This window comes from Monodelphis domestica, chromosome 3 (genome assembly GCF_027887165.1).
Source record: "Monodelphis domestica isolate mMonDom1 chromosome 3, mMonDom1.pri, whole genome shotgun sequence".
NCBI lineage: Eukaryota > Metazoa > Chordata > Mammalia > Didelphimorphia > Didelphidae > Monodelphis > Monodelphis domestica.
Genome location: NC_077229.1, coordinates 537804109 through 537824449, shown reverse-complemented (window position 1 = coordinate 537824449; position 20341 = coordinate 537804109). Strand labels below are relative to the sequence as shown.

The following is a 20341-nucleotide window of genomic DNA, read 5'->3' as shown; positions in this document are numbered from 1 at the left end:
GTGTGCTGGTGAGATGCCTAAAAGGTACTATTGCATTTTTTTTCTTTCTGAAATAAGAAGATGCAAATAGAAAATTGGGGCTGTGAAACAGATTTAAATTTCCCCCTTTTTTTGGTGAGTTAATATTATAGGTTTATATGTCTTTATAAAAAATTCATTTAATTAATTAAAAATATTTTCCCTTGGTTACATGATTCATGTTCTTTCCATCCCTTTTTCCCTCCCTCCTTCCTCCCCTCTCCCATAGCTAACAAGCAATTCCACTGGGTTTTACATCTGTCATTGATCAGGACCTATTTCCATATTATTAATGTTTGCAATAAAGTGATTGCTTTGAGTCAACTTCCCCAATCACATCCCCAACAAATCATGTGATCAAGCAAATGTTGTTCTTCTGTGTTTGTTGAAACCTTTTTTAGAAAAGCTCTGTTTGCTCAAGTGATAGATTTTTAATATTGGAAATACCATGGTTTTATTGATAAACATGAAAATAACTGTTCATTTTACACTTGTGGTATTTGTTACATGTCTTATAAACCTTTTAACTTTCTCTTTCAAATAAATAGTTAAAAATACTAGGAGATCTTCTGTTAATAAGCAATCTACATTTGCAGTAAGGATAATTAATCTAGCATTTATCTCTAAAAGCTGATACATAAACATCTATGTAAAACAGGAAGATGCTGATTTATTTTCCTAATTTTTTTCTTTTTCAGCTATTCAGTGACAGTACAGGAGTCATATCCACATCCCTTTGATCAAATTTATTACACGAGCTGTACTGATATCCTAAATTGGTTTAAGTGTACACGACACAGGTAAAGGAAGTAAATATATGCTTCTGAGTTTGGTTATGCAGACACTGAGTAATGGAACATTCTATAATCTATAATGTGAAAGACTGTCAGAGAAAAGGAGTTTTTATTTATCCAAGAATTATTTATTGAATGCTTACCATATTTCCAGGGCTTTTCTGGGATTAGTAGGGATAAAACAATTTCCTTGATAGAGAAGATCATAAAAAGCCAAAATGCATCATTTTAATTATATACAATTTTAATAAAATCAATTAAAGGAGAGAAATTTTAGAATGGAAAAAATATTTATGCCAAATACCACCAATAAAAATATTATATGCAAAATATTAAAACAAATGTGTATCATTAATAGCCATTCCCTAATAGATGAGTGATCAAAGGATATGACCAGTTTTTAAAAGAATGATAAAAAATTAACCATTTTTTAAAAATGCTCTAGATCAGTAGGAGAAATATAAATTAAGCCTTAGGTTTTCCTTTACAGTTTGAAATTTAGCAATGACAAAAATGAAAAAATGAAACAGTCTATCGGAAAGACTGTGGGAAGACTAATCTTCTTTTGGTGGAACTGTGAATTTGTCCAACTCTTATGGATATAAATTTGGAATTATGCAAAAAAGTGACTAAATGGTTCATACCCTCTGGCCTGGAAATACTTCTCTGGATCATAGACCTCAAAGGACAGGAAGACAAAAACAAAAAACCAATATATACCAAAATATTCATTGAAGAGGTACTACCACATCCTTTGTGGTAGTAAAGAACTGAAATCATCAGTTGGTAATGCCTAAACAAATTTTTAGTATGTAAATATAATTTAGTATAATTATGCCATAAGAAATGAAGGATATAATAAATACAAAGAATCAGGGGAACAAATATAAATTGATAGTGAAATAAAATATCATGAAAACAATGCTTAAGTCTGAAAAACTAATGATGCTTCAAACAGACAAATATTTTAACGGTCCTCCCTTCTAACAAGGCAAAGAGTCATGAAGCTACCAGAAGAGAATGTGATATATACATTGTTAAATGTGGTCACTGTATTTGGTGTTTTTAATTATTATTTGTAACAAAGATGCATTCAGTCTGGAGTAATTTTCCCAAAATGATTTGCTTTAACATAAAGCCTTTATTATGTGTGTGCTTATGAGTCTTTTTTTTTTTAAACCCTTACCTTCCGTCTTGGAGTCAATACTGTGTATTGGCTCCAAGGCAGAAGAGTGGTAAGGGCTAGGCAATGGGGGTCAAGTGACTTGCCCAGGGTCACACAGCTAGGAAGTGGCTGAGGCCGGATTTGAACCTAGGACCTCCCGTCTCTAGGCCTGGTTCTCAATCCACTGAGCTACCCAGCTGCCCCCCTTATGAGTCTTTAAAAAAACTGGGCTTAAGGGGACAGCTGGGTAGCTCAGTGGATTCAGAGCCAGGCCCAGAGATGGGAGGTCCTAGGTTCAAATCTGGCCTCAGATACTTCCTAGCTGTGTGACCCTGGGCAAGTCACTTAATCCTCATTGCCCAGCCCTTACCACTTTTCTGCTTTGGAACCAATACACAGTATTGATTCTAAGATAGAAGGTGAGGTTTAAAAAAAAGATATCAAAAACTGGGCTTATGATTTCTTGGTATAGAGAACTCCTATGAAGATCACAAATGCAGATTGACATTTTCTTTCCATCTTCCTGCTTCAGAGAATTAGGGCACTAAGAAATTAAGTGAATTGCTCAGTCAAATAGACCTCTTGAAGTTGAAGTAAGACTTGAAGCATACTCTTTTTTTTTTTTTAAGGCCAGCTGTCTATACCCTAAACACACCCCCCACACACACACACACACATAAATGGAAAAAAAAATCTGGACTACAATGTGTGAGTTATAGGAATAGCTTCAGATGTTTGAAGCTCAATCCTCCCTGATTTTGTCCCACTGCTGAACCAAAGTTAAACTAAATGGAGAAGCCCTTTATATTTTATTGGTCACTTATTCTTGCCTCCTCAATTAAATTGCAAATTTAAGGAACTATCTATATCAATATAAAAATATAATCACAGAGGTGTGTTGGAGCTTGCTCAAACTAGCTTTCATGAGCTGCTTGTTAAATTTTCAATGTGAGCATTAAGGCTTAATTTATCATATTGATGATTTGTAGATTTAAGAAAGAGAAAATGTTAATTATGTAGATTAAATTTAAAAGTATATTATGTATGCTTTTTTTTCCCCTCAGAGAGCTAGTTGTTAAATATTTAACAGCACACCATTGGTATAGATGCCTGACTTCCCTGCTGTGGTTGTAAAATCCAGCTTTGAATCTGCCATCAGGGTCATTGTGGCTCAATTCCAAATCCAGTAGGAATTCTATTCCTTATGCTTACAACTGAAAAGAACAAACAGAACTGATCAAAACCAAACCAAACCCCTAAGTCAGTTTCCTGGGACTATTGTCTATTTAGACTACAGCCAAAAAAGGGAAAGCAGGGATGATTTAAAACAAACTAATTATTTTAATAGGCTATTACAGCTATAATAAACACAAAGTAGGTAGTTGGGGAGAGCATGCACTAGATCTATGAAGGTTTCACTTTGGAAGTATGTCTTGGGTTGTGTATGTAAATAGCTCCACTTGAATAAAATGAGCCTCCACCAGGAGAATGATGTAGAGCTGAGGAGAATTCTTCTTTCCTCTGCCTGGCCACATGGTGGAGAGGATTTAAGCCTCTTTTCCTAAGGTTCCCTTGGCTTGTGTTTTTTTTCCCCTTCAAAAGATCTGATTTCTGAGTTCATTGCCATTCTTCAATAGGTAGGAATTTTGGGAAGGCAATTGCCCCTGAATTCTTCACCACCAGAAATTATCAAGAATCAGTGACATTCAAGGATACCCTCTTTCCACTTTTTAAAAAATAAGCCAGATTCTTTTTTTTCTTGCTCTTTTCCTTTTTTTTTGGACAATATTTGTATTTTTGAAGGTTACAGAATTCTTATAAAAAATCTGAGTCATATTTTGATTTGGGAATTCAAAGTTAAAAAAAATCCAGGGTAAAACAGTAGGACTACCTGACAGATTAGAAAGGTCACTCTTCATGCTCTGTATTTATGCTGCTTGCTAGAAGTTTTCTAGAGCAGACTTCAAAATCATCTCATCAGGAATGATCACCTTTCTGGGCATCTTGTGTCTTGTAGTTGACTTTCAGATTTTTTGTTTAGGTCTGGTTTATTCCTCAGGGATGTACGAAAATCCTCTATTTTATTGAATGACTATTTTTTACCTGAATGAATATACTCAGTTTTGCTGGATAGGTGACTCTGGGTTGTAAACCCAAATCTTTTGCCTTTCTGAATATCATATTCCATGCCTTTATGATCCTTTAATGTAGAAGCCACTAGGTCCTGAGTCATTCTGATTGTAGCTCCATGCTATTTGAATTGTTTCTTTCTGGCTGTTTGAAGTAATTTTTCCTTGGCTTAATGGCTCTTAAATTTAGCTTTTACATTCCTGGAAGCTGTCAATTGAGGATTTCTTTCTGGAGATGATCTGTGAATTCTTTAAATTTCAATTTTATTTTCTTGTTCAAGGATCTCTGGGCAGTTATCTTTGATAATTTCTTGTAATATGATATCCAAGGTTTTTTTCTTCCTCATGGCTTTCAGACAGTCCAATAATTCTCAGATCATCTCTCCTAGATCTGTTTTCTAAGTCAATTGTTCTTTCAAGAAGATATTTCATGTTTTCCTCTTTTTTTTTCATTCTTTTGATTCTGCTTTAGTGTTTTTTGATTTCTCATTAAATCATTAGTTTCTAGATGGTTAATTCTGATTTTTAAGTCCTGCTTTTCCTCTGTCAGATTTTGGTTCTCTTTTTTCAGTTGTCCCATTTCTTCTTGTATCACTTTCAGTTCTTCTTGCATTACTTTCCTTTCTTCTTGCATCACTTTTCATTTCTCTTCCCCACTTTTTCTCTACTTGTCTTAATTGGTTTTTGAAGTCTTTTTGAGTTCTTCCAGACCCTGTATCCATTCCATATTTTTCTTTTGGACTTTGCATGTGTTTCCTTTGCTTTCACTGTCCCCTTCTGTGTTTGCACTTTGCTTTTTGTCTCTATAAAAATTCTTAGGAATTAGGTGCTTTTTTGTTGTTTGTTCATTTTCCCTATCTAATTATCTGTAAGCTACTTGGTGTACCCTCTTAAACTTCCGTCCTTCCTTGATGTTATTTTTTGGCTTATTTTCTGGGTTGTTTGCTGGATTGTCTGAGGGCTGAGAGCTCTGAGAGCCCCCTAGTGCTGATTCAATTGACCCTTGAGATGCTGATAGCTTAAAGACTTTCCTCAGGCTTGGATGTAAGCTTTTGATCACAACCTGAACTTGATCAGGTCAGGGACTGATCAAATTCTAGCCCCAGGCTTAGGCTCAAGTTTTTGGTCTCAAGGTGTTCTTGATTCAATCAGGCACACCCTAGATTGCCCTGTCCTGGAGCTCTAACCTTAGTTTTGGGCAAAAGATCCCATGGAAGCCCCCCCGCTGAGAGCTATACCCTCACCCCAAACCATGGATTATATCCTTATCCCAAGCCCAAAATGGGATTCCTGACTTTGCTCTGGACTCATGTGGATCTGCCCTGGGCTGGGACTCCAGACTTTTCCGCAGGTTTGAAATTTCAAGGGGTGTGAGTTTGCCCCAGCAGGATCTCAGGGTCTGACTTAGCTTGGTCTTATGTTCAGAACCTATGAGAGCAGATGTGGGGTGGGGGTTGTGGTTTGTTCTTGGTTTGCTCTTTACTTGCTGCTATGTCTCCTGCTCTCTCTGCTCCTCTTTCACCTCAGTTCCCCAGATGGTCTCTGCCTAACTTTTGGGTTTTTCTTTTTTTTTTGAGGCTGTTTCACTCTGTCTCCTTGTTGATTCTTTCACTCCTCTATTTGTTTTGTGGTAATATTTTACTCTTGGTCAGAGAGCCCCCCCTTTCTACTCTTGCCCCTCTTCTTACCATATCCTCCCACCCCATCTCTCTGTCTCTAGGTCTCTCTCTCTCTTTGTCTCTGTCTCTCTCATACACATACACACATAAAAATACATATACAAAAGCTCTTTAAAAAATGAAAAAAGTAAAAAGCAAAAGAACACACAGAATGGACCTGTGTAGAGAGAAGAGACCTTTGTCTCTCTTTGCCCAGATGGTCATTCACCTGCCCTTCCAGTCAGGCTTCCACATAAACCATGTGCTGGTCCCTTCCCTCATTTGTTAGTTGCCCCTTTATTGCCTCCCTTTCCCAGGAAATTTACAATTTATTATGAGTTACTGAAATCTTTGAAAATGGATCCAGGGATAAGGGACGAGGGAGACCATTGTACTAGAAACTAGTCTGCTTGGGACTTGGAGTTTCTAAACCACAGGAGTTACTTTGGATACCAGAGAGAGATGCCCCCAAATGTACCAATCCTGAAAACTATTCGGCTTAGAATCTCATTCCACCCCTGGACTTAACACATTTGGAAGAACCTATTGAAGCTTTAACTGCTGATTGTTTTTTTCCCCAACACCTCCCGTTTTAAGAGCACCCAGGGCAATGTGGTATTCATTCCAATCAAGTTTGTACACCTGGCTTTCTAGACTTCTCTTTTATCTGTTCTTTCTCCTCTCTGCCATTCATTTCAATTTTTATGTAGTCTTCCCCCATTAGAATTCAAACTCTTTGAAGACAAGGCTTATTCTTCTTTCTGTATTTTTATTCTGATCTTAGTACATTAACTGCCAATTAATAAGTGCTTGTTGACTTGATTTGACCAAGATGAGTAGAGTGCATGCCAAGCATAGAGAATAATCAGTGCAGTTGCATGGGATGGGGATGTTGTGGGTGAGAAATAGAGAAAAAGCCAGTTTGCTGAACTATGGAATTTAAAATGGAAAACTGTTAGAATGCAAGCACCTTGAGAGGAAGGATTGCTTCATTCTTTGTATTTGTAGCTGAAATATCCACCCTAATTCCTGGCATATCAGAGGTACTTGAAAAAATGCTTGTGGATTGATTGATTGATTAGATGGGAAATAAAATAAAATTAGTTTCTGCATCTAAGAAATAATTTTAATGAGAAAGAAATAACCTACTTTCAATGTTGCTAATCTTTGAGTCAATGCATACTTTACTTTAAATTGGCCAGATGAACTTCTTATTAATGAAAGAAGCGAATACAATTATATTGGTCAAGAATACCATTTTAAGTTTCTTCCTAATAATTTTGGACTGTTTTGCTTTCAGTGTTGTATGCTATATCTAATACAACTGAATCTAATAGAATGCTTATCTTAAACTTTTAACTAACACATTATCCCAAATCAATGCAAATATAGAATTAAAAATAACCTAAAAAAATTTTTTTTTCCTATTTCTATACATAGAATTAGTTACCGTACAGCCTATCGTCATGGAGAAAAAACTATGTATAGACGTAAATCCCAGTGTTGTCCTGGATTTTATGAAAGCATGGAAATATGTATTCGTAAGTATAATATTTTTTCACTTCAAATTCTTAATTTTATCAAAGGTTGGAATGCTTCTGGTAATGAGTCTTTAGATTCTGGTCAAGAGGCTTCAATAGGCAGCTGACCTTCCTTTTGACACTTGTCTGGGGCATTCTTTGGTTGCAAAAGTTAAGAGAAGTACAAGTCTATTTTCTTAGACAGTCACTCAATTTCAAATGGTTTAGCTCAAGGCAAACAGTGGGGAATATAGAGGGATTGTTCAAAAAAGATTATTCAGGGCAGTTGTAACCAATTTAACTACAATTATTGAACAAATATCTCTTTGAAAACTGATGAGCAGTCATTAGAGTAGGTCACAAAGCAGGTCAATGGCCTGATTTTCTCTGAGCAAGTGATATAAAGAAGCATGGCATAAGCCAGCTTTTTTCCTTAGAGAGGACTGTTAAGACTTGGTGGAATGCTGTATAATTATTCTCTCAGGACTGCAAGTAGATCTCTTTACTCTTCATTGCTAATGGCCCTCTCTCTCCCCCACTTTTTAATTCATGTTGAAATATTTAAAGAACAGCTCATTATTTAAATTAAGAATAATTGGCATTTATATAAGTACTTTTAGGTTTGGAAATGCTCATAGAAAGCATATGTAACATTATCTCATTTGAGCCTCATAACATTTCCATAAAGTGAGAAATGTGGCAACTGAAGCTCAGAGACATAAAGTGATTTAATTATCATCATCCAACAATAGAATGTCAGAGGCAGAATTTGAATCTAAGTTTCACTTGACTGAATGCAATTCTGCCTCTAGATGCTTAAGTAAATTAAGTAAATTTGATTTACATCAAATAATAAATTATGTTAATTTATAAATTACAATTATAGAAATCTGTGAAATAAATGTTATTTTTTCCTAGGATTACATAAACATCTGCTGGAAGGAATCTTAAAGATCAGTTAGTTTAACTCTTTTACTGTACATATAAAGGATAAGAACCTCATCCAAGTGCTCACAGTTAGTAAGTGCCAAAAGTAGAATTTGAATTATAGTCTTAAATTCCAACTTTAGACCTCTTTCTGCCATACTATGTAGCTTTCAATCTTATTTTTTTAAATATTTTATTTTCCCAATTATGTGCAATAATTGTTAATATGTTTTCCAAAATTCTAAGATCCAAATTATCCTCTTTCCATCTCCTTCTTTTCCTGCTCCCTAAGTTGTTAAGCAATTTGATCTAGTTTATACATGTATTACCATGCAAAACATATTTCCATATTGGTTAAGTTGTGAGAGAATACTCATTTAAAACCCAAACCTCAAAATAAAAGTACACATAAAAAAATAAAGTGAAAAATATATGTATTCAATTTCCATCAGTTCTTTCTCTGGAGATAGATAACATTCTTTGTCACAAGCTCATTTGAGATCATGATTGCTACCCATGCTTTTTTTTACTTCAGCTGAAACATAATAGATTCCTCTCTGGCCCTTTACCTTTACTCTGTGTATGTCTTTCTACTTCAAATGTGTTTCTTGTAAATAATATATCCTAGGATTCTGACTTTTAATCCACTCTGCTATCTGCTTTCGTTTTATGGGTAAGTTCATCCCATTCATATTCACAGTTATGATTAATTTTTTTTATCCTGCTCTTTCTCTCTCCTTAATTTCTCACAAATGTTTTGCTTCTAACCACTGCCTACCCCAAATCACCCTCCTTTCTATTAGAACCTGCCCCCCTTTCTTATTCTAATACTTCCCAATAGCTTATGATGGATTTTTATACCTGAGTATAGTTATTTCCTCTCTGAGCCAAATCTGATGAGAGTAAGGTTTAAATATTGCCCATCATCACTCTTATCCTCTCCTCCCCTGTAGTAATATTTTTATGCCTCTTCAGGTGAGATAATTTACTCCACTCTACCTCTCCCTTTCTTCTTCTCAGTATAGTCCTTTTTTCTACCCTTTGATTTTTTGGGGGGATGTTATGACATCATAGTCAACTTAAGTTGACTACTTAAGTTAAGCACCCTCTATGTATACTCCTTTTAAGTTAATGAATAATGATAAAATTCTTAAGAGTTACAAATATCTTTCCATATAACAATGTAAATAGTTTGACCTTATTGAATCTCTTGTTGAATATCTCTTTCCTGTTTACCATTTTATGCCTCTCTTGAGTCTTGTATTTTAACATCAGATTTTCTGTTCAGTTCTGATCTTTTCTTCAGCAATGCTTGGAAATGCCCTATTTCATTAAATAACCATTTTCCCCCTGAAAGAATACACTCACTTTTGCTGGGTAAGTGGTTCTTGAGTGTAAACCTAGCTCTATGCCTTCTGGAATGTCTTATTTTAAGCCCTCTAATCATTTAATGTAGAAGCTGCTAAATTCTGCATAATCCTGACAATGGCTCCATGGTACTTGAATTTTCTTTCTGACTGCTTGCAATATTTCCTCCTTGGCCTGGGAGCTCTAGAATTTGGCTATAATATTACAGAGAGTTTTCATTTTGGAATTTCAGGAGGTGATTGGTATAGTCTTTTAATTTCTGTTTTTCCCTGTTACTCAAGAATATTAGGGTAGTTTTATTTGACAGTTTCTTTAAATATGATATCTAGGGTTTTTTTTTTATCATGGCTTTCAAATAGTCCAATAATAACGATAATATTAATTTTGTAAACCCTTACCTTCTGTCTTAGAATCAATACTGTGTATTGGTTCTAAGGCAGAAGAGTGGTAAAACCTAGACAATGGGGATTAAGTGACTTATCCAAGTGGCTTTTATTTATATATTAAAGGTGGGTTCTGTTCTCCAGATAGAGGAAATAGTTCAGAATTTTCTTGCTGCTACCCTCATATCTAGCTCTGGGTGCTATAAAGTTTTAGTTCTTCCAAGATGGTATGATGGTCTGTGAACTGAGAGCTCTGGAAGCCACTTCCTACTGCTGATTCAGTTTCCTGCAGGATGTGCTTTTGGTTTGCAAGACCAGGCACACTGTCAGGGCTCAAGGCACTCAGGCTTTTCTGCAGTTAGAGGCCTTACCATTGGCTTGTACCAGCCAGGTGCACTAGGGATAGGGGCCTTGCCACAGGCTTACCCTTGGGTTAAGGTCTTCACCAGTAGCTTGCACTGACCAGAGGCAATGCCAGCTGCCTTGTGTTGGAATTCAGACCTCACTGGATGGTTTAATATGGGACTCAGAATTTAGAAGTTCCCTAGAGCATGGGATTACTCTACTGTTGGCTTAGGCAGAGTCTCTGAATCTCCCTGTTGACCTGAGCTTGGGTTCAGAACCTAAAGCAATGGGGAGGAGGGACCTTGATGTTGGCTTGTACCAGATTCCTTGATGTGTCCTTGCTGTAGACAGCACTTCTCTCATACCTCAGTGAAACAGAATTTCTATCCCTACCTTCCAAGTTGTCTTTGGTAGGAAAATTGCCTCACCCTCTCCCTTTTTTCAGTTCTGCCACTCTAGTATTGATTTTGAAGCTTTATTTTAAGATTGGTTGGAGAGGATTTTCAGAGTGATTCAGGCTTTCCATTCCTCTACTCCGCCATCTTTGTTTCATTCTGGATTTGTCAGCTTCCCATAATCTAAATATATGAGTTACTTGTAGGATTAATGAACATCCTAGTGGTACTAACAAGTTTCTTAAGGATCTGGACTAAAGTAATATCAAGTCAAAGATACATTCTGAATAGTTATTGGTATATCCTAGAAAATTTTATGATTTTATAATGAGGATGCTAATATATTTATTTATTTTAAATCCATACCTTTCATCTTGGAGTCAATACTGTGTATTGGTTCCAAGGAAGAAGAGTGGTAAGGGCTAGGCAATGGGGGTCAAGTGACTTGCCCAGGGTCACAAAGCTGGGAAGTGCCTGAGGCCAGATTTGAACCTAGGATCTTCCATCTCTAGGCCTAGTTCTCAATCCACTGAGATACCCAGCTGCCCCCAACCCTGATGTATTTAGAGAAAAACTTTGTTTTTAACCAGGCAACTAAGAAAAATAGTTCTTTACAAAGTACTTAGATGTCAGTTATCCTTGAATTCAGGATGTTGAAGAAAGAAATGAGATTTTTTTTCCTATCCTTTTTTGTAATTTTATCCCATCCAACTTCAGGCTAAACTAGAATGAAGAAGAGCCTCTAACTCCCAGCACTTTCTGGACTTTTAAAAAGTAGTTATCCCAGGAATTTGGGGAGCTTTTCCCCATCTTAATAATTGAGTCAGTTCAATCAGAACAAGGTCTCCATCATAATTTAGTGATTATTCTTAAAACTTTATCTGACAGTGCTCCATCCAGATTTTTGCTTCTATACCCTTTTTTTGCCATTGTTTGTATACATTCACTGTAATTCCAGTATTTTGTACATTCTTTTTTCATAAAACTTAAGTGAAATCAAACAGGTTTCATTAGTAAGAGATTGGGAGTCCCAGTATGAAAGAAATAATGGTTTCTCCATCCTAGAGTAGATGTCATCAAGTCAATGTTTTTTCTTTATTTGTTATATAAACCATAATATAAATTTTGGTGTGTTGTCTCATTGTTGACATTTGACCCATAATAAGTATTCAGTCATGTTTACCTTTTTTTATGAATCTCTTTACAGCTGTGGTTTGTATGTCATATTTTCTACTCATATCTGGTGTTTTCACCAAGAATGCTTAGATGTCCTCTATTTCATTTAATATTTACTTTTCCCTCTACAGGATTATGCTTAAATTTGCTGGGTAAGTTATTCTTGGTTGTAAAACTAATTTTTTTTTTTTGCATTCTGAAATATCATACTCTCAGCTCTTTGATTCTTTAAAAAATTTTTTTTCCTTCCTTCCCTTACCTTCCATCTTAGAATCAATACTGTGTATTGGTTAAGTGGCTTGTCCAGGGTCACACAGCTAGGAAATGTTTGAAGCCAGATTTGAACTTAGGACCTGCCATCTCTAGGCCTGGCTCTCAATTCACCCAGTTGAGCCATCCAGTTGCCCCAACTTTGATTCTTTATTGTTGTAATTTCTAAGTCTTATGTGAAAATCACTATTGTTTGTCATAACTTGAATTCTTTCTTTCTGGCTGCTTGCAGTATTGTTTTTTTGCCCTTGACCTAAGGATTCTGGATTTGGGATATAATATTCCTGGTAGTTTTCATTTTGGAGTTGTTTTTTTTTTCCCTAGGAAGTAGCAGGTGGGTTATTTTCATTTCTGTAATTCTCTGGTTCTAGGAGACCTAGGCAGTTTAATTTTATTATTTCTTGCAATATGACATCTGGGTTCATTTTTTTTAATTAAGTCTTTCAGGTTATCCAATAATTTGTTGTTGTTGTTTTAAACCCTTACCTTCCATCTTGGAATCAATACTGTGTATTGGTTCCAAGGCAGAAGAGTGGCTTAAAGGCTAGGCAATGGGGTGGGGAGGGTCCACACAGCTAGGTCTGAGACCAGATTTGAACTTACTCCCATCTCCAGGCCTGATTCTCAATCCACTGAGCCACCCAGCTGGCCCCTGTCCAATAATTTTTTAAGTTGTCTTTTCCTTGATTTGCTTTTTCAGATTAGTTGTTTTGGCTATGAGAACCGTTATAGTTTCTTATATTTGTTCAGTCTGTTAACTTTTTAAAAAAATGTTTCTTGGTGTCTATTGGAGTTATTAGCTTCTGTTTGGTCTATTCTAATTTTCAGGTACTTATTGTGGTAAGGCTTTGTATCTCTTATTCAAAGCTGTTTTTTTTTCCTATCTTTCTTCTATAGCTCTCATTAATTTTCCCATTTTTTCCTACTGTTCTCATTTAGTTTTAAAAATCAGTTTAGCCTTTGAAAAAACTTTCATTATATGTTCCAAGAATTCCTATTGAACTTGTGCCCATGCTACCTTTTGTTAAGTTGAAAAATGCTAATACATGGTTTCAAATCATTTCATTCTAAGTTTGTATCAGGAGCTTTTCTGTGACCACAGTAAGCTCATTATGGTTGAATTATTTTTATGTTCTGTCTTCCAACCTACTTCCTAACTTTGGACTTTATGTGTACTTCTGAGGAAATATCTGAATTAAGCCTTTGTCTTCATGAGTCCTTCTGCTGCTTTCTTGGGGTATTCAGCATGGTGTTATTCCTGGATCTCAGGAACAATTCAGGCTGGGGACTTACAAGCTTTCAGTGTTCCCAAAGTGATGTGACCCAGGGCAAAGCCTTCTGACTGCCCTCCTGGTCTGAGCTCTGCAATTTCTTAACACAGGTTCAGGTCTGAGCAATATCTCTGTCTGAATTTCCCTTATGCCAGACTTGGCCAATAAGAACCCACACAGTCCAGAGCAAATGAACTGCAGGTACTTCTTTGGCTTGAGATTCCTAGCCTGATTGTTCCACTGCATACTCCATCATGAGATAGAGGATAGAGCTGAATGGAGGAATTGCTTCTGGGATCACAGCTACAAAGCTACTGTCAGCCTCTGAATTTGTTCCTTCCACAGTACACAGCTGGGGCCCATAACCATTCCTTTCCACTTCTCTTTTACCCCTAGGAACAGGTGTTTTTTTCAGTCTGCTCCAGATCTGTAACATGGATCTGGTTAGTAAGTGACAGAACTGCCAGGTGACACCTGTTCCTACACTGTGAAGTAGTTTAGAGATCCCTTGGAGTTTTTTCCTCATCAGGCCTTCTCCCATTACTAGAGCTCAAGCTTGACCCTCTTTAAATCTCTGGATACTAGAATGTTCCACACCTGGTATGCCAGATGCTTTCCCTAGAATCCATAGACCTTTTTGTCTCTTTGTTCCAACCTGGGCTAGAAAAAATGTCTCACGATGACCTTTTCTTAAATTTCCTAAGAGGTATCAGTCTGTTCCCCTCCCTCCCTTCCTTCCTTCCTCCCTCCCTCCCTCCTTTCCTTCCTTCCTTCCTTCCTTCCTTCCTTCCTTCCTTCCTTCCTTCCTTCCTTCCTTCCTTCCTTCCTTCCTTCCTTCCTTCCTTCCTTCCTTCCTTCCTTCCTTCCTTCCTTCCTTCCTTCCCCCCTCCCTCCCTCACTCCCTCCCTCACTCCTTCCCAGGAGTTCCTTTTTTCCTAGATTTTTGTGGAGAAAGTGTGATGGTGCAATTATACAGTATTTCTTATTCATACTCTGCCATATTGACACTGTCCTTACCTAATCTTCCTTTTCAATTAAACAAATATAGTGTAAATGTCTATTTTTTTCTTGGTACCTGTGTTTCCATTTGTTGGTAATACATAGAAATGCTAATGATTTATGTTTTTTTAAAAATATCCTGCAACTTTACTAAAGTTATTAATTATTTCAACTAGTTTTTCAGTTGATTCTCTAATTTTACCATCCTATTATCCCCGAAGAGTGATAGTTTAGTTTTCTCATTGCCTACTTTAATTCCCTCAATTTCTTATTCTTTCCTTATTGCTAAAACTAACATTTCTAACACAGTATTAAATAATAGTGGTGATAATGAGCTTCTAACTTAACCCTATTGCAGATGATATGGCTTGGATATTTTACTTATCATTTGCATGCTTGTGGTTAGAAAAAAGTATGCAATATTCTTATTTTTTTTAGTTCAATGATTCTCTTTCAATTTTATTAATTTCTTTAATTTTTAGGATTTCCAATTTAGTCTTTAAATGAGAATTTGTAATTTGCCCTTCTTCTAGGTTTTTTAGTTGCATGCCCAATTCATTGATCTTCATTTTCTCTATTTCATTGGTATGTTTAGAGATTTTCCTCTAAGTACTGCTTTGGCTGTATCCCATAAATTTTGATATGCTGTCTCCTCATTGTCATTCTCATTAATAAAATTATTGATTGTTTCTATAATTTGTTCTTTGGCCCACCATTTTTAAAGCATTAGATTACTTACTCTCCAATTAATTTTTGATTTATCTTTCCATAGAACCTTATTGATTATAATTTTTATTGTGTTATGATCTGGAAAGGATGCATTTATTATTTATGCTTTTCTACATTTGGTTGTGAAGTTTTTATACCCTACTACATGATCAGTTTTTGTGTTGGAGTCATGTACTGATGAAAAGAAGATATGTACCTTTTTAGTGCCATTCAGTTCCCTCCAGAGATATATTAGTTCTAACTTTTTGCCTTCTGGTCCTTTAATATGGAAGCTGCTAAGTCCTGTGTGATTCTGATTGTAACTCCAAGGTATTTGAATTGGTTTTTTTCTGGCTGCTTGCAGGACTTGGGAACTCTTGAATTTAGCTCTTATATTCCTGGAAGTTGGCATTTGAGGATTTCTTTTTGGCAGTGATCTGTGGATTTTTTCAATTTCTATTTTACTTTCTTGTTCAAGAATCTCTGGGCAGTTTTTTTTTTAAAATAATTTCTTGTATTATGATGTCCAGGACATTTTTTTATCATGGCTTTTAGGTAGTCCAATAATTCTTAAATTGTCTCTTCAGGATCTGTCAGGTTTTTTTTCAATGAGATATTTCATATTTACTTTTTTTTTCATTCTTTTGATTTTTTTTTTTGCTTTTTGATGTCTCATGAAGTCATTAACTTCTAATTACTCACAGTTCTAATTTTTAAGTAATTATTTTTATTCCATCAGCTTTTGAGTCTCCTTTTTCATTTGGCCCATTTCTTCTTACATTGCTTTCATTTCTCTTTCCTATTTTCCTCTTCCTCTCTTAATTGATTTTTTAAAAAAACCCTTACCTTCCATCTTGGAGTCAATACTGTGTATTGGCTCCAAGGCAGAAGAGTGGTAAGGGCTAGGCAATGGGGGTTAAGTGAGTTGCCCAGGGTCACACAGCTGGGAAGTGGCTGAGGCCAGATTTGAACCTAGGACCTCCTGTCTCTAGGCCTGGCTCTCAATCCACTGAGCTACCCAGCTGCCCCCTCTTAATTGATTTTTGAAATACTTTTTGAGCTCTTCCAGAATGAGTTGAATTTATATATATATATATATATATTAACCTTTGTGTGTGTTTGCTTTGCTTTGTTATATAGTGAAAATCACCTTTAAAGATTGATATAATATTAATTTATGGTCGCCAAGGAATTTACTTATGAAATTCCTAAAATGAAATACTCAAGTCAGAATGGAGTTTATGGTGGTTTAATCACAATGGGAGTAAGAAAGAAGGAGAGGGAGAAAAGGAAAGAGGGGGAAAAGGAAAAAAGTTAACTCAACCTTCTGACAGAGCCAGAGGGAGTTTAGGCCCGAAGGCCAAGGTAGAGAAGAGAATCAGTCCTTGACTCATGTGACCGATTTGAAGGAAAGCTGTCTGTGTCTCCTCCCCAGCTTGAACTCTAGGATCGAATTGGCGCCTAGCCCTGTCCACAGGAAGTGAGCGAATCCAAAGGCTGGCCCCTACCTCACTTCCTGTGCCTCACAAGTGCCAATGGTGACTCAAGCTTGGCTTAGGACAGCCCAGGTGGGCAATCAGTTATTTCTGATTTGCCATTGCCTAGCACATGCCCGTGTAGCATGAGTATGCACAATTTTGGGTGCCAGACCAAGCAAGATGGAGATTTAAAATTCACAGCTTTCACTGTCTCCTTCTGTATCTGTGTCTTGCTCTTTTTCTTCATAAAAATTCTCTATAGTTAGGTGGGTTTAAAAAAAAAGTTTGCTCATTTCCCCAGCCTTTTAAAATGTAGATTCTATTCTCCTAGAGGTTAGGCCACCCTCTTAAACTTCCTTAATGCTACCCTTAGCCTTATTTCTGGATTTCTGAAAGTTTCAGTTCTTCAAAGATGGTATGATTGCTTGTGGATTGGGAGCTCTAAGAGCCACCTCCTACTGCTGATTCAGTTACCCCCTGAGACTGCTGATAGCTTAAATTCTAGGCTTAGGTGTCAGGTTAGGCTTTTGGTTTCACTCTGGCCTTGTTTTAAGTCAGGGGCACACAGCAGACTGTCTTGCCCTGCGGCTTCTCTTTGATCCTTTGGCAAGGGGATCAGGGGACCCAGCTTTGGGTCTATGGTCTGCCCCAAATTGGGATCTATATCCTCACCATAAACCTGTGCTGGGACTCCTGGCCTTACTCTGGACCCACACAGATTAGGCTGCATTGCACAGACTGCCCTGGGATAAAATTCTGTACCTTACTGCAGATTTTTTTGGAACTCTAAGGAGTGTACATTGGGTTAGACCACTATTGGCCCATATAGGATCTCATAGTGTGGATGTTGGCTTGGGCTCAGGTTCAGAACCTGGCACAGTAGATATGGGGTAGGATGATGGGGTTTGCTCCTAACTCCTTTCTGTAGCCTCCTGCTGGCTGTGCTTCCCTTTCACCCCAGTGCCCCATATATTCTCTGCCTACTTTTCATGCTATTCTCTTCTTGAAAGTTGTTTCACTCTCTCTCCTCTTTCACATGTATATTGTTTTGTGATTTTATTTTAAGATTGGTTGGAGAGGATTCTCATGGTGGTTTTGAGCTTTCCTGTGTAACAAGGGAATCACTTTAAAAGACTGATATATATTAATTTAAGGTCGCCAAGGAATCAGCTATGTAATTCCTAAATGAAAAACTCAAGTCAGCCTTCAGCCTTTTTTGGAGTTTAATTACAATAGGAGTAAGAAAGGAATTAGAGATAGAGAGAGAGAAAAAGGGAGAGAAGGGAATAGGGCTTAAATACCCCTTCTGTTTAGGCTGGGCCAAAAGGCCCAAGCCCTTAGATAGCTGGGGCAAAGAAAAGAGATCAGTCCCTATTACTCACGTGTCCAAAATGGAGAAACAGTCTCAGAGGCCCCCACCTTCAGCTTCCTTCAGAGCAAGCCTTCTCAGAGCCACAGGAACCACACCGACCAACTCTCCACCTTCCTCTTCCTGGAGTCTTCAGACCCCCTATCTTTAAGGAAACCATCCAAGTTCCTCCCCTCAGTTCTCCCATCTACCAATCACTGTTCATCAATTTCCCTGTGCCAATGGAGGCTCTAGCTTAACCCAGGACCGCCCAGAGGTTTCTGGCTTTTGCACATGTCTGTTGAAGGTCATATTTTCAAATGATTAAATCTTTACTCCTTTGCTACAGCCCTTTCTAAATCCTGTTAACTTGAGTAGGGTAGAGATTGGAATAATTAAATTTTGATCTAGGCTGCAGCCCTTACTCAATCCTATTAGGACTGAATAGGGTGGAGATTTATTCCAAGTATCTCCATTGTATCAATTCTAAAATCAATCAAGACTCAAAGAAATTCCTGTTCTATGCTTAAGCATAGGTCAAAGTCCTTTCCATTGTTCAGCAAAGGGTTTCTGTCCTAAAGTAATCTTAAGAAGGGAAGAGAAGGAACCTCCCATGCCAATGGGGTTCCCATTCCAATAGACTATCAGTAAGAAATTTTCCAAGTATGAAATATCCCAATGGTGAAATTTCCAACATTTATAAGTCTAAGGAATTTTGAGGTTTACACCTGCTTCTACTCTTGGCTCTGGACTATCTTTTGTTTTGGAATCAATACTCCATGTTAGTTCCAAAGCAGAACAACTATAAGGGTTAGGCAATGGGGGTGAAGTGACTTGCCCAAAGTCACACAGGCAAGAAATATCTAAGGCCAGATTTGATCCCCTTCTCTAGGCCTGACTCACAAATCCCTGAGTCACCTTGCTGCCTCTAACTAAATTTGTAAGAAATCAATTTCTTAAGATATATTCCTTTTAGGAAAGAAAGTATTTGAAAATTTATTGGGTAGCTACTAACTAGTGTTAAGTGGAGGTTCAAATCTATGCTTAAGGAAAATAACTTTGAATGGATTATGGATTCTCATGAAGTAAGATTTGAGTCAGGTAGACCTACCAGCAGAATATTACAATAGCCCAAGTGTGAGATGATGAGGGCCTGGCAGTATGGAAGGAGTGAAGGTAGAACATTCAAGAGATGTTGCCAAGGGGAAATTTTCAGGTCTTAACAATAGATTGAATATAGGGAAGTGAGAGAGAATGAAAAGTCAAGGATAATAAAAATCAATATTGTGAGCACAAGTTTCTGGGAGGATATTGTACTTTTGACAAATTAGGAGAGGGATGGGTTTTATGGAGAAAATGAGTTCTGTTTTGGACATGTTGAGTTTATTGGACATCCAATTTGAGATCTCTGAAAGATAATGCAACAATTGGAAGTCACCGGAGAGATTAGGACTGGGTAGAGTATCATGAGAATCATTTGCATACAGATTATAATTAAATCTATGTAGAGAGAGAAGAGGGCCTCAGCCTGAACCCTGAGGTTAACCAGCAATTAGAAGGTGTGATCTGGAAGAGGATCCAGCAATGGAGATAGAAAAGGAATAGTTAGATTGGTCTGAAGAAAACCAGGAGTGAGTGATGGGCCAAAAACCTGGAAAGAAGAAAGTATCAGGAAGGAAAGAGTGATCAAGTGAAAGTCTCAAAGGCTGTAGAAAGGTAAGAAAGGACCAAGGAAAGGTCATTGGATTTGCAACTAATAAATCATTGGTAACTGGAGAGAGCAGTTTTCAGTGGAATTGCCCAATTGGGTTAAGAAGAGCAATTTCTTGAACAGACAGTTTTCAGATGAAAAAATTAAAGCTATCTATAGTCCTATGGAAAAAATGTTCTAAATCACACTTGATTAGAGAAATGCAAATGAAAACAACTCTGAATTATCAGCTCACACCTGTCAGATTGGAAAATATGACAGATTAGGGAAAAGATAAATGTTGAACAGGAGGTGGGAACAATGGGCCACTAATGCACTGTTGGTGGAACTGATCTAACCGTTCATGAGAATTATTTGGAACGATGTCCAAAGAGCTCTAAAATTATAAATACCTTTGGATTCAGAAATACCACTAATAGTTCAATATCTCAAGGATGCATTTCATCTTTGTTTATTTGATAAAAGTGTTAAAGATATATTTTAACTCAGGAAAATTTACCTTTGGGTTCATTGGCTAGATCCAAGAAATTTCTATAGATTGTCTTAATACCATTTTATTTGATGTATTTAGCTACAGTTTCTATGATTTTTTTTAGGATTATTCTTTCCATTTCCATTTAATTTTTTTTCTTCAAAAGCCCTTTACTGAATTCACCCTTGTGATAGAGGTTTCAAATC

The 20341-nt window shown here is 36.8% G+C and overlaps 1 protein-coding gene across 1 annotated transcript in view; it reads left to right on the top strand.

Moving 5' to 3' along the window:
• MEGF10 (multiple EGF like domains 10) overlaps positions 1-20341 on the top strand; it is a 177250-nt gene that overhangs the window by 78880 nt on the left and 78029 nt on the right. The window contains exons 3-4 of the mRNA XM_007486611.2: positions 717-818; positions 7205-7305. Coding sequence (XP_007486673.1) covers positions 717-818; positions 7205-7305 — 203 coding nt within the window. The remainder of the gene's footprint in view (positions 1-716; positions 819-7204; positions 7306-20341) is intronic.